This window comes from Megalops cyprinoides, chromosome 22 (genome assembly GCF_013368585.1).
Source record: "Megalops cyprinoides isolate fMegCyp1 chromosome 22, fMegCyp1.pri, whole genome shotgun sequence".
NCBI lineage: Eukaryota > Metazoa > Chordata > Actinopteri > Elopiformes > Megalopidae > Megalops > Megalops cyprinoides.
Window position 1 is genome coordinate 14,681,496 of NC_050604.1, and position 15,578 is coordinate 14,697,073.

At 42.7% G+C, this 15,578-nt stretch overlaps 1 protein-coding gene across 3 annotated transcripts in view; it reads right to left on the reverse strand.

The window, feature by feature from the left end:
• LOC118769459 (transcription factor COE3-like) overlaps window positions 1-15,578 on the reverse strand; it is a 105,354-nt gene that overhangs the window by 22,124 nt on the left and 67,652 nt on the right. For 2 of the 3 annotated variants that reach the window (XM_036516566.1, XM_036516564.1), the window contains exons 7-10: window positions 11,242-11,323; window positions 10,727-10,844; window positions 9,564-9,697; window positions 8,573-8,699 (exon numbers count right to left, since the gene is read on the reverse strand). In XM_036516566.1, coding sequence (XP_036372459.1) covers window positions 8,573-8,699; window positions 9,564-9,697; window positions 10,727-10,844; window positions 11,242-11,323 — 461 coding nt within the window. The remainder of the gene's footprint in view (window positions 1-8,572; window positions 8,700-9,563; window positions 9,698-10,726; window positions 10,845-11,241; window positions 11,324-15,578) is intronic. The other variant, XM_036516565.1, reaches the window with a different exon arrangement.

Sequence of the window (15,578 nt, forward strand, 5' to 3'; positions counted from 1 at the left end):
CGTGTGAGAGGGAGTGAGTGAGATCAATTCGCACTCCTCGATCCCACCGCAAATTTCATATTCCAACGCGTTTTGCAATTCTCGAAAAAGTCCCCTGTCTCCAACAAATGTACGGTTCATATGCCTGTGGAGAAATATTTGTTTTCATATTTGTAAATATGTGTAGTTTTTGAAACTCCTCTTTGCCTCACCATCTGGCATGTGTCAATTCTATTTTCACGGGTTATATTCAATATATTCAATACAATTGCAATGATTGATTGACAATCTATGTTATTCATCAGAAAGAAGGTCATGCTACTCTCCAGGCTGTAATTAAGTCCAGAGGTACCGAACCACAATGGCTAACGTTTGTGAACCGAGAGGAATAAGCGCATCTCTCCCTCATTCATACTAACATGACAAGGCGCAGAGTCACACAGGCATAGATTGTAAGCCAAGAACACCCAAGCATGCACACAATCACACACAAACAGACTCCAAGACACACTTGGACACGCTAGAAACAGACAAGCTGACATCCACATGCAAAACCAATTTACACAAGCGGGGCACGCACACACACACGCACAACACGCACATACACACACACACACACACACACACACACACACACAACACAATCCCGCTAAGGGAATAAAAGGAGAAATTCAAAGCGAGAAAAGCTCGATCAATCACCGGGGCCTGTCACTGCAGCCCAGCCCAACACCCCCCCAACCCTCCAATCGATGCTCATAGAAATTTCATGAACTTTAAACTGTGATTGACAGGCAGCTCCAGCCGAGGCAGGGAGGGAAGGGATGGGTGGGGGGGGTGGGGGGTGGGGGGAGTTCTTTAAAGAGGGAGCCCACCGGGGGAGATGAAGAAGCCCCACCACAGACTCGATCACAGACACCCTACACACCAGACACTCTCAATTAAGAGATGGCACTTCAATACTGTAGCTGCAATTTGACTGGCTGAGCCCCACCATGTGCCATAATGTGGAACTCTCCGGGTTATTTACAAAAATAAGGCAGTCAGCACAGTGTTGTGTTTCCTTTCTCAGACTTGTTATGTTCACATATGACCACATTTCCCCATCAGCATAACTGTATCAGGTCTGTATTGCAGGTTCCCACAGGAAACATTTATTCTATTTCATCTTTCCTTTCATTAGCTATAATTACAGGCTATTCTGAGAGGCACACAAGAAACATTTAATTCCTTTGAAGACTTCAGAGGTAGTGTCAAGTGAACGTGTTTGCATTTGCGGTCTTCCCACGTTGCTGGCACAGAAAACCTATTTAGATTTGGACGGCATGTGGAACTGATGTTAGCCGAGCGGGGTTTCCACAGGGACTCCCACTGCGGGGTCACCTACCTCACTCAAGGTGCATCTGACACAATTACACGCTCAGTAACATGGGAGAGTGCACTGCACTTCATAGCAAGGGTGATGAGGCTTCTAATCACAGCAGTGTGTCACCTCTTGTCTCAGCTATGACAGGTAAACGGAACCACAGGGACTGCGTGTTACTTCGCATCACTGAGTCAGGGAGATCCCTGCACAGAATGAATACTCACGCGATGGACACAGCACTTGTAACAGTGCAGTAGGGCGATGCATGGCAAATAACCAAATCTCAGGCGCTGTTATTAAATGAAATTTCCATTCATTTTGTCCTAAATTCTGTCTAAATCTGCAATGTGCATTAATACAGACATTCCGTTTGTGTTTTCATCAAAAAGCAATTCCAAAAATGCTGCTGATATGGAGATACGTTAAACATATAGCGCATACTCTGTGTCTGTAGCTTGGCGCTTAACACAAGGGCACTAAGTTTGTTATTGTAGGGCATTAAATTGTAAACTCATATTCTCAACGAGGTATAGAGGCTCAGCCCGGTTCAGCAATGCAGTGGCATCACATCACAGCCTTCTATAACAAAATACATCCCCTTATTACACACGCAGTCAAGTTCAGTGATCTTTTTGCTTGCTCTATTTGGCAAATTTTATATTGTGTCATGTTGTTTTGTGTCATTGCCCATTTGCCAAAAAAGTCACCAGTTAAGTGATTCTTCCTTTTACAAAGTCTGGGATGTGCTTAGTAATCTAGCCTTTCACCTTCATATTATGTTGAAGCACGTCACTTCAGGTCACAACACATTTTGTCTGTTTTGAAGAATACATAATTGTAACTGTGTAAGTCATTTTTGCCATCATTAGCCAAAAAATTGGTCACCAGAATTGAAATTATATACTTTTTTGGACATGAGGTCAATGGTAGCAACAGTAATCCATGTTTCTGAGTAATTAATTTCAATTTAACTGATGTGGGTGACAGAACAGATCCATAACTGTAATGTGTATCTGTGCAGCAAGACAGAATATTGTAAAATGACGCAAAGTCTGAAATCATTTAACAAATTATACTCCGCTGTCTTCTTTGCCGCACATTACTATTACAGTGATTAGTTCCATTTGCAGCGCAAAAAGTGAAAAAGCACATGAATGTTTTCACACAGCAGTGTAGTGCAGGCAAACCTGAGTTTGCCGAAATCAAGTTCATGAGAATACCATTTAAACAATGATTAGTAGAGGTTCTGAAATCCATAAAGCTGGAAGAATAATTTAAAGTGTGCTTTAGAGTGCCAGAATTTCTGCCAAATGTAAGAACACAGAACATAGCAACCCAGCCCTTCCGTCAGCTCTGGATCCAGGTTTGCCAGCAGCCACCCTCTGTTTTTCCAATGACGTAACTGTGTCCAGATCTGAAACGAATTTGGAGAGTCAGCCTTCCCCTTTACACAGCTTTGTAGTGCCTTCCATAAACTCCCACAATCCCTTGCGCAGATAAGTGTCCCCTAAATCAAACTACTCCAGTACACTGTGCTTGTTTACCTCAACCTCTCCTGCTGTGTCACGTATGAGATTATTACTGAAGTCCCCACTGCCAACTGCCACAGCTGCTCTCTTGCAAGCCTCATAGACATAATTTTTTATGATTCACTTTGTAACAGCACCTTGTGCAGGTGATGTTTTAGAATGACTGGCTAACTAGGCATACATAGAACAAAATGACTAATACTTCAAAAAACACAAATATTGCAGTCAGGAAATGGCTGCAATGAAAGGAAATGAAAGACAGCATTTTCGATTTCATTTTACTTTTGTCTTTGATAATCCAAACCTTCAATCACTTATCAGACTGTTACTCTTTCTTTCAGTACAATATATAGTATATACACAGGAAGAGTTTGTTGCACATTGGAAGTTGATTTGGATAAGAGCATCTGCTAAAAAACAAAATGTAGGTAAATGTAAATGACAGACAGCAGTGATGTCACAGAGCCTATCATCCTGCATACAAAGGAAAGACAGCAGTGATGTCACATGGCCTGTCATCCTACATACAAGGGAAAGACAAAAGCGATGATACAATGACTGTCATTCTAAATACATAGGACAGAGCGCAGTGATGTCACAATGACTGTCATTCTAAATACATGGGGACAGAGCGCAGTGATGTCACAATGACTGTCATTCTAAATACATAGGACAGAGCGCAGTGATGTCACAATGACTGTCATTCTAATTACATAGGACAGACAGCAGTGATGTCACAAGGCCTTTGCAACAGTGCTGTGCTCCTTCTGAGAATACAGCAGGCTAGATATTGTTCATATTTGGCTGAGCTGGCTCCCAGGTAAACAAGCTGGGTTACCAGGAGGCAGGTGCTAATTACTGACGTTCTGCCTGTTTGTCTTAATTTTGTGCAGGTGAAAACAGCTGGGTCAATAAAAACAGTCCCAGCTGCCTGCCATCACACGTCCGTCGCCTCCCCCCCCCCCCCCCCCCCCAAGTCAGGATCTGCACCCCCATCCCCCACTCCAAATCATCTGCGGATGTGGACCCTGTCCAGAACTCGTCCAAAACATCTGCTACAACCTGTCCCATCTCTGTTTAATCATACATAAAATAAAGCCAAAAGGCTTGCGCTAGAGATCTACCAGATTTTACCTTCTATGCACCACAGTCCCATACATCAAAACAACAACAAAAAAAAACAGGAATAATACAGCAGTTTGTCCCTATCCATGAACTGTTGCAAAAAATAACATTATAATTCATCATTAGAACTGTCTGCATTAACCAGCTGCATTTCCTCCCATTCTCCCTAGTGTTAAATCAAACTATAAGTGGTAATGTATAGATAAGAGTGCTTGAAAATATTCTCCTGAGGCAGTATTCACAAGAACATAATGTTCAACAAAAGGCCAGCAAACCCAACCAGTATTTCCATTTCCAACTGATCTGAGATCAATGACAAAGGAAAAAAAAATTAAATAATAATAATAATAATAGTTATTATTATTATTATTATTATTACTAACTATATTATCCCCTCACCTTACAGTTACCATCCCATCATCATCATGGGTAGTATTATTACTGGGTGGGAATTTGGAGAAGAGGAATCTGCTCCTTTCAGTTCAGCTCTAGGTTTGTAAAGTGCAGATCAATGAGGCCGGAGAGGGAAGGATCGATGGGTGCTGAGTTATTGCAGCACTCTGCCACTGATTTTCAGAGAGCTGTGTTTTCCCAGGACAGTCAATACCTCCCGGCTCCTGTCCTTAATTTGCCTATAAATTTCTGCCGCCACAGCGGTGGAGACAACCTGGGCAAGGAGGAGGAGCAGGAGCCACAAGACCGAGGGTGGAGGAGCAGGTGGAGGGAGAAAGAGAGAGACGGTGAAGTGAGCGGATGTGAGGAAAGGAATATAGGGGTAGGGTGGGTCAGATTATGGTGGGGAGTGAGAAGGTGTAACAGGGCATCTGGAGACAAGGGGGTCACAGTGATCTGGTGAGCCACGTGACATTTTAAGCCACCTGTCACAGAGGGTTAATATTAAAGTGCAGTGCCCAACAAGACACTGTGCATATGTATTTAACTGTATAATTACATCTGTAAATGATCTCTTTAAACTAATTTGTAAATGATCTACTAGAATGTTAGGGCCATGGCACCATCCCTTTGAGGTGTTCATTGCAAAATTAACGCAAATATGGTCTTGGTCATTGTACACCCAACCAGCCAGTCTGCACAGACTGCATTCAGTGTGGAGATGTACAGCAATATGGAACATGTCTGTGGGACAGAAAACAACAAAGATTGCCTGTTTATACAATTTAAAAACATTTCATAAATGTGTTACTACTTTACGTTATTGTCCTTGTCAACAGATGCTCTTACCTAGGGTGCCTTGCATAGCCTACAAAGTTTTTACATGTTATCCATTCATACCCCTGGAAATTTACTGAAGCAATTCTGGGTTATGTACCTTGCCCAAGGGTACAGCAGCAGTGTCCCAGCAGGGAATTGAATCACCAACCTTTCAGTTCCAAGCTCTGCTCCTTACCACTATGCTGCACTGCCACCCTCTACTTACTCCTATTTATTAATTATCACAGATAAACCTTTTATACTAATCAGGTAATAAACTGGTAGGAGGATTTGAACTTTGGTCATTTTTATAACACCTTCAAGAAGTAACTAATTTAACCATAAATAATCAAACGTAGGCCTATAGTTTCATACTACAAATCAAACGATACATCTGAACATATGCATTGTGTATTTTTGAAAAAAGTGCTTTCAAAGGAATTTTACATTCTAAAATAGGAAGGTAATTACCCTTTTGCTACCTGCTTTTCCAATTACTTAAAAAATAAGCCATAATTAATTAAGAAGTAGCAATGTATTTAGTGGCTGTTTTTTAACAGCATAAATGGAAGGGAGGGGTTCAGCTACTCGTGTGATTCCCGGAGGGCAGGCCAGCTCCAATAGGTAAATGGATGTTCAGAAGCCGCCTGTTGTTTTCCGCACGTACTGTTGTTCATGTGACCTTATCAGATGCACTTTTGTACCCTGGCCTTGTAAGTCACCCTGGATAAGCGCATCTGGTAAGTGTCTAAATGTAATGTAATGCAAATCACAGCTCGTCACAGCATAATTTTCCCCGTATTCAGACGGGCCCTAAAGTAGGACTCAAAGACGATGCCCTCCCCCTGCAGATGAAGCACCTGTTACAGCCATGGTGAATAGTAATGACCACAGTGGATAGGATATGGTCAAAAATGTGACCAATGGCTTGGAATCTTTGACTGTGCTATTAGCCTGTAACGCTGTGTTCAACTATTGATCCACAAGGGCCTAAAATACTATGACAACAACTTCCTGTATTGCACTGAGACATCATAACATGACATTAAATTATTGTCATTCAGCAGATACTCTTGTCCAGAGCTACTTACATAGCTTGCAATTACATCATCAGCATGAGACAAGCCAATCTTAAGAGCAATAATCCAATGAAGCAATAAAGACGATTATATGCTTTCCATTTTGTGCTGTTTTCTTCCACATCCCACCACGCTTCCTACAATATTGAAACTTTCATTTGAAGGCCTCAAACACAACTCCACAGTTTGATATGACATGCAATTCTAAATGAGGAAGACGGTTAAATTTGTGCTAAGTGGAGCATCTGCAGGGTCCCTGATGTAAACAGCATCATTGGAGGGGGGATGTTGTCATTCCTGTTTAATAATACACAGCCTGTGTTTTTATCTCCACCACTTAAAAGCCAGGCAGGTAGGGGACATTCCTTACCAATACAAATATATGTACATTCAGAAATGGAAGCCTACAGTGGATCAGTGTGTACATTAGTCTGCTGTGGGTGGTGATGTCATCCCCTGGAGGCCTGACATGAGACTGATCGCTCCCTGCGCTCGGGACCTGGGTCTTTAGTGCAATGAGCTAATTGTGTATCTTGTTGGGAGCTGTGCCGTGCGGTTTTTGGAGTTTGCAGGTCCAATGCCCACCCGGACCACGCAGGTTCCATCCTCATACATTATGTATAAAACATATCTCAGCATGTACAAATGTTTTAAGCACAGGGGACAAAGAGACCTGTGAGAAATGCATGAGACGGTGTGCATTTGCATCCGAATGCCTATCTGTTAGGAACAGGAAGAGTCAGAATGACAAGAGCAAATTACGACTGTCTGGCTTGATAAAAAAGAATGAATTTTTGTTCACGTGATAAATTATGGTTCTGCATGGATTATACAAACAGAGTGGCATTCAAGTGAGGCAGCAATGAAGGTGTCAATGAGATGTCCTTAATTTCAAATTTGGCATAAAATAGCTCATAAATAAATGCATCATTAGTGCCTCGCAAAAGTGAGCCTCCTTTTTACCCGAAAATGAAGCAGGTACCTGCTAGCTAGACTAGCGTCATATCAGTATCACTACATGCATTGGCAGTTCACTGCCAAAAAAGGTAATAAGACAATAACTGTAACACAGATTAAGTGTTAGCTAACATTCACAGACTAACAAGAATGTGAGATCAGAGATAAGTTCACTCTGTATAGCTAACTGGCTGAGATGGACACACTCCTTTTAAAATTATCAACAGGAAAGCAAACTAGTTTTGTGTGCCAATATAAAAACCCACACCACAACACTGGAAAAGCGTTGCTTTTGTGCGATCACTGTTTGTATAAGTCCCTATACCCGTTTTTTTCTCCTTAACAGTATTTGAAAATAATGCACACTGCTTTCAATACGCAAGTGGGACGCTGGTGTTGTGACATCACAGACATGCCCAAATAAATATGGGAGCCGCATTCACGCACAACATTGTCCTGCAAATATAATGCTATTGCGCCAAACGTTTTTTTTTTTTTTTTTTATCTGAAAAACACCTTCTGTTCCAAAGAAATGTTAACGGCCTTTCGAATGTTCCAAGCATAAAAGGTGAGTATTCATAGCATACTTTTACATTATCCTTTTGACCAAAGAAAATAAATCTGATACTCTGTACAGCTGTCATTCATATCACCCAGCCTGATCTGCCATTAGCATTGCAGAAGAATCGACAGAGGCGAGGCGGGATGGTCATTCCATTGTGAGGTTGTCTCCATGCCCCATGCACATGCATGCCAATGTACTAAGACGTCTTAAGAGGAAAAAAAAAAAAAGCAGAGATAAACCTTATGTTTAACAGACAGCTGTAACAAAGTCACCTATTTTATGCTGAACGCAGTGACATTCTGTTATCATGCTAAACAGTCCTGCTGACCTTTCAACTACTTTGAATGGTGTCTGGATTATTCAAGAGGATAATCGAATAGAGAAAAGACCGATTTAACCAAACGATATCAAAGTCTCTGGCAATGGTTTCTGTGTATTTCCATGTCTTTGCGTGTGTGTGTGTGTGTGTGTGCGCGCACGCGTGTAAGACATAACAAAAATTTGGATATCTAATAGAATCAAGTGTCCCAGACCTGCTGATATACTAAACACATTTGCAAAAGTATCCAAACATCTCTCATCTATGTTAATAAGGCAAACCTGTTCAATGACTGACATCATGGAGGCCACAGAAATAAGAGGAGGAAGAGAATGAGAGGGTAACAATACCAACGCTATACTTAATAATAACTGAACCAGTACTAGACCACAGGGTGCTGTATGGAAAAAAACCTCAATTATGATGCCCCCTCAGCTGACCCACCTGTGTAGATGAAGCGCCCCGGTGCGCCTTTGCAGAACTGCTTGGACTTGTAGGAGAGCGTCACCTCCACCACACCCGGGATGTGTCGCGGCGGAGTCTGGACCCGAATGGCGTGGGGGGTGATGAGCTGGAACAAAATGCAAAATACTATGAGCCATCGAGAGAAGATGGAACAGGCAGATCGAAATTCTATTATTGTGGCCAGCACAACCAACTTTTACAGGTGCACCAGTCCTGGTAACAACTTAGAAATTCTTTGGAGCTTGCATCAGTCTGTCTTTCTTCAGACTTTACATAAGGCTGTCAGGTACATGCTCTTTGGCCAGAGTTCTAGCTCTGCCCTACAGACAGACCGGTCACCAAGCAGAGGGATGCAGCAGCAGAGAGAGGCCAGGGACAGCAACGCTTGGCAGCACTGGCTGTATCCTCATATTTTATACATCTGCTACCTTGGGGGTTCATGCTACTGTATTCTATCCTGAATTGAAAGGCGAAAAAAGATTGATCTCTCAGAGCAGAGGGGTTGCTGTCCACCATGGGGAGGGATGAGAATGCCAGGGGAGGGGTTCTGAAAAAGTGCTCTGGGCTGAGTGAGGAGCACCAGAGGAATGGATCTTCTTTGGTTAGCTGTCATGACTGAGATCTTCGGTGTTGAGTACCCATTTCTCTGAGCCAGCTGCTACAGCATGTCAAAAAATGATGCTTTAAAGACACTTCACAATGAATGAAAGGAGATGGTACTTTTACTTTTGCAACACGTGAACAGATTAGAGATCAGTGCCATTTTTACTCCCTATAGCCATAAGGGCTAACAAAAGTCAACAGACAGTAACCTGGGACTTAGATGCTGGAGCCCACCCCCACTGAATATAGGCAATGGCAGTGTAGTTAGGATAGTCTTAGGATGTTCCAGACCTATTCAAACACTGCAGTGGACGGTCTGTACCAGCTATGTCCTTGATCCTGCGGCCTGCCCTTCGGCGATACTCACCTCGCTCCACACCAGCATGGTGCCGAAGACCACTTGCAGCCCGTCAAAGAAGTTGTCCCCGATGATGATGACGGTGGCGCCCCCGGTCGTCCAGCCCTCGCTCGGACTGATGGCTTTGATGCAGGGCGTGGCTGCTTTGGAGACACAGATGGCAGCGAGTGAGAACTTTGACTGGCGCATAGCAACTAGGCTGTCTGTAACAAGAGATTTCAGATTAGCACAAACCGTGAGGCACCGATTGCCATTCCAGGGCTCAGACGAACCCTAATATGTGCAAGCACTAAACAGCAAATTGTGTTAGTGCGTCATGCGTTGTATCATGAGCAGCTGACCCTTTGTGACTTGTTTGTCATTTCCTTTGAAGAGCTCGAGTTGTTTTTGCACATTCTCTCCTTCTCTGTGTCATTACCGAGTCATCTTGGATAAAGGATGTCTGCTACGCACATTAAGAACACTCAGTTATAAATGCAATCATAATCACAGTCACAGTAATTGCAATCTTAATAGCCACCAGTGCAGTGCATTTCCATTTGTCTGAGAATCAATGCTGGCGTTTGAATCCCAGCTCAATATTAGAGGTCCGCTCTCTACCTTCCAGTAAACACCCCACACTACAGAGACAGACAGGCAGACTGGGCCCCAATGCACATTTCCTTTCAGATTGATTAGTCTTGTCTGGAAGAGTAACCTCTGACCAGCCAGTCAAATAACAGGGAGGGGAGACAGTGACCAGATCGTTGTGCAGGCCTTGGGAAGAATCTTAACATTGATCACACATTTTGGTCGTGGCTATCATGTCTACCTGCTAACTGCAGGTAATAGCATGTGAAGGGGAAACCAGCTCAAATATTCAGTGTGTGTGTGGAAGATTCCCAGTTCAATTAAATTCCATGTCTGTTTTATGTACAACAGCTCAAATCTGTCTCTAGGAGATAGCTTTTTTATTGGTGCTCTAATCCTTCAAGGTCCTCATTTAAATCGGTGGCATTCTGAAAAGAAAAGCTTAGAAAATAACGTTTGAGCTGGTTCTCATAAAACAGTACTGAGCTGATTTGGGTGGTACAGGCCATAGGTGGGAAGAAACCGGCAGATACTACAGGCTCACAAGGGTCACGATTTTGGGACACCGAAACCACATGACCTGTCCCAGGGGAGCTTCCTACCTTCAGAGGGGTCCAGACGCCTGGCCCTCCTGCCGTGTTTGGAGTTGTTGTGGACAAACATGTTGTCGGAGACCGCGAGAACGTGGCCGTCCACATTGAGCGTTGTGGACACCACCACCTAAGAGACAGAAGGGACAGGGACAGCATAGGAGGACAGCGTACCAATGGTAATGGACAGAGGCAGTAGTGTATGCCAGCGCTGCTGCCTCTGCATAAGATCTACCGATTGAGTGGCTGCTAGTGATAGTAAAATACAATGGATTATAGAATACAAAAGTTTTGTAAGATGGTAATATATGAGTATTATTGGGATGGAATATATTGGGTGCATATACTATCATATGAAAATATTTTGGGATGTTATGTCTGTTAAATGAAAAATACATTTAACAGTAGTAAGCTGATTGTATACCGTTGTAAGAATATTCCATAATATAACAGATAATAATTGTATTTACTTCATTACAATTGAGTCTGACACTGTGCTAAATTAGTAACTATGTGCTGTGTCCTACCTGAAACCTCCGCATGTCTCTTGGGTTCCCAGCATTTTTCAAACAATTCTGATTGCACTTGAGGAAGAACTTCAGGAAGAATCTGAGGAAAAAAGGAAACATTGTGTTTTTACATTAAAAAAATTACGTAAAAAAAGGCAATGCTGGTAAATCCTCTGATATTTCTAACATCTGACAAAAAACTATTATAAACTATAAAAATATTCACAGGTACCCCAGTTTTAAAAACAATAATCACACATAAATATTCCAATTATGACTTCTGATTCATATTTATCATCTTAATGTTTCATTATTTGGACTGATTGTTTTGGAAAATGGGATCAGAGTTGAGCACAGAGCAGTCCCATCCGCTCAGTTAACTGCTGCAGATACTATAAGTAGGTCCACAGACAAGAAGGGTGGGGTAGCATGGCTGCCTTTAGCAACTGCCCATGAGAGTGCCTCATGAATATTATCTAAACACCAAAAAGTGACCTTTAAACAATAGCATATGCAAGTAAATTGTCCTCTCATGGGGTCACATGAAATAAATAAAGCAAAAATCAATGCATATCCGTGAGACAATAGTTTTCAACATGTTTGCCTCGTAAAATGAGACAGAAATACACAAGCAAATTTGTTTCTTATAATAGGCAAATGGGTCAACGTTATCATTTAATGACAAGACATAATGAACCAAGGACCTGGAGGACCACTTGGAGGCACAACAGTAAAATGAATGCAGTCCTCATGAATTGTCCCAACTGACTTTACCACTGACATTCATCTTTAGGACCAATCCACCCTGTTATTGATAGAACGTTTTTCCACGTAATTTCCCTGTCACATTACCACAATACTAATCCCAGCATTTAACTGCTTACAAGGTCACAGACAGGAATGTCACATTAACCACAAGGTAACCTCTGCTACAGTGGGTGGAGCCTCTGAGATGAACTGGTTCTTCTTTCTTTTTTTAAGGAAGAGGGCAGTCTTCACGCTGGGCACTTGAAGCAAAGGGATATTAACTGGCCCATCGGCAGCCCACATCCGTTTCAATCTAATTAGACACCAGAGCCATCTTTGAAAACACACAGGACAAATTGCGACCCCTTCTTTACAAAAAAAAAGGTTCATATGCGATCGAAAGCCGATTCCGACGCTTCTGGGTTACTGTAATAAACAAACCTAGAAATAAAAATGAAAGGCCGGCCCCCGTAGCTTTAAAAATATGAACATTTCGTAATCACAGCAGAAAGAAAAAAAATGGGCCGCTCTATTTAGCTAGTATCGATTGCTACTTGATACGGGGTGCAGCAGAGGCTGTTAATGTGCTTTATGGCCATAGAATACAATAATATGGAGAGCCCATCGCGGAGCTCCATTCACATGATATTGGAGTCCTTGGGAGCAGAGATATGGATCAATAGGGATTGGATTAAAACACAGCAGGAGACAGGGGGCTGGTAACTGGACCCGTACGCTGATATTAGAGTAATGCTGTGTTTATTGAGAATTAAATTGAACTGGGGCTTTAGACACCAGCAGGAAAAAAAGACATCTTTGGGACATACTGTACCTACTGGTTGACCGGCTTAGACAGCTTTCACTAAAAGTCTCTCTCGATGTGAGAAACACGCCATGCCGCGCAGTGGGCGAGGTCCATGGAGAATGAACGTGTGGCCTGGTACCTCATTGGGCCGGGCACCATCTGTCAGTGGGCGTGAGTTGACAGGGAATGTGAGATCCCAGGCCTGTTCCCGGGAAACCAGAACAGATCAAAGGCCATTGCGTTTGGATATGTGTTGCTGCCATGTTCCTGACTTTCAAGTAGGATGGGGTGGGGGTGTCATGAGGGCAGAACTGGGCACTGAACTGCTGAACTGATTCCTTTTTTTTTTTATCTCTGCCTATCCAAAATCACCTCTCCTTCGCTAACAGTCACAGAAGGTCTTATGGGGTGCTTAAAGTATCCAGAGGTGACACCTTGTCCCTATAAACTCCAAAAGATACACTCCAATCACAAAAGAGTGGAGCAGGGATTACGCTTGTTAGCATTGGTCAGTGTAGGTTTACTCGATTCAAGGTGTATTTTTCATCCTGGTGTCCCCTGCCACTGAAATAACAACGAATTGTTTGTCTCCCCTGACAAGTTCCCGATGAATCAATAGCCTATTTCCATCTGATGTACAGTATACCTTTCACCAGTTCCTCACAGCAGAGTAATATTGAGAACAGATTATGGTGGGGAAACATGACCCTGTCGTAACGATCGTTTCCATCCAAACACTTCAGTTAGGGTTTAATTCACAGGGTGGGGATCGATGATTTGACTGCAGGGATGGGGCAAACTCCGAGCACCAGCGTTCTACTGTGGGCAAGGTAATTCCGTACCAAACGTGCAATGCGCTTAACAACACATTTAAAATTCTAAAAGTCTTAACATTACTCCTGCCCACCAGTCACAGAAAACCAAAGCTTAGGCAGCTAACACTCTCCTGATCATTTTTATTTAAAACTCTCCTAATGATTTTATTTATATTATCATCAACACATAAAGTAGTTCTCTTGCATAAATGCATTGTTTCATGTGCTGTCATGATCATGGAAATTGGTGTAAAGTACCTTTCACTGACCATATGCAATCCAAATGTATTTCAGACTTAACTTTTATTTCCCAGCTTTACATTTATGCAGGATTACCCAGTATTAAGGTGGACAATCCACACCCAAACTTTGGCTCAGTTTGGCTGCCACCTCATCTGTTACAGTCGACAAGCAACACACTACACCCCAAATCCCCAGTTTATTTCCCCAGGTTGTGGCTGTAAGTCAGGAACGAATTTGCAGCTACCCTTCATGGTTCATTAAACTAAAACACTGATATTTGTTTAATCACCACACTAGGTTTGTTATAGGTTGGTAAGACATGTATACACTTGTCCAATTGTTACTCGCCGTTAGTTTTGGGGAGAGTGAAACCCAGATAAGGGAAGCCTGAAGCACACACCTCAGGGGCCGGAAAGTCCACCATCATTTGAGGCCGTCCACGAGGGACCGCCGGTGTGATGCGTTTGGGGACGCTCTTTTGTTTTTCTTTCCAGATTGGCACTGTATTATAATTACAGGCAGAGCAGCGCTGAGACGCATGGCTCAGACACAATTATCACATCAGGAGAGAGACCGAGGTGTCAAGAGCTAAGGTGTCCCTCTCTCCGCCACTCCACAACTCAGCACAAACTCAATATTCACCGACAAAATGCACTTGAGAAAACCAAAAAGGATATTTACCCTGTGGAGGAAAAAAGACAGAACTCGCACAGAGGCAGCGAAGTGCAAATAATTTGGGGACAGAGTTAGAAACCAGAAGCCACTAGCTCTCTGAGCACACTGTCATTTTCAAAAAGTGAAACTTGCGCTTAAGTTTCTCGGGCTGACTTGGTGTGAACTTGAATTTTGAAATATATTGTAACTTCAATGAAAAACAAAATTTTACCATTAAAACTGGCTACATTTTGACAATGCTTTGAGATTCTGAGGAAATGTTATTCCGCTAGAAGACAGCTTATATATAGTACCGAAAATCTGAAATGGAGTTAAAAATTTCAAGTCTTCACAGCAGTGTCTGTTAGTAAAATTATTGTTTAAAATTCTGAATTATTAAGGTATTTCAGTTGAATTACTCCCCTTTTTTCTATTAAAGTGATAATAACAAATCAATCCTTATTATTATTGGCATTATTGTTTTAACTAGCATTTTGAAATGATACACAACATTTAAAGCACAACACAATATCCTTTGTATCTCTAGGTCTAAACAACAACCCAAAACACGAGCACCTGACCCCAGAAAATTCTGGCTTTGGTGATTAGTAACCAGTTCCAAAGCTGTCTCCCCATCAGGAAGGGGGCCCTCCTGAGAGACGGGAGGAAAAAAGGCACGAGGAAGAGAGAGAGAGAGAGAGGGAGAGAGAGAGCGAGCGGCAGTAACTTTATGTACAGCGGCCCATCCCTCCCCATCAAAAACATATTAAAACACCATAAATAATTAATGCCGTCTTGAGCCACGGCGCAATTATTCATTTCAGGTTTTTTTTTTTTTTTTAACCCCCGCTCTTAAAGCAAAGTAGCTGCAGATAATGAGGGAGCCCGCCTCTGTGTTGTAAGCCATCACCTCATTACACTGCCCTGCCATCAATTTCCACGCGGACGTGTGGCCCTGTCAGGCCCTAATGCGCGGCAGACATGGGTGTAGGGATTTACTGGCCAGACGCCCCCCCTTCCCCGGGATGAAGGGACCTATAAATTACTGTAGCCTGCCCGCTTTGATTCTTCAAGCCATTCTACCCCTGCCA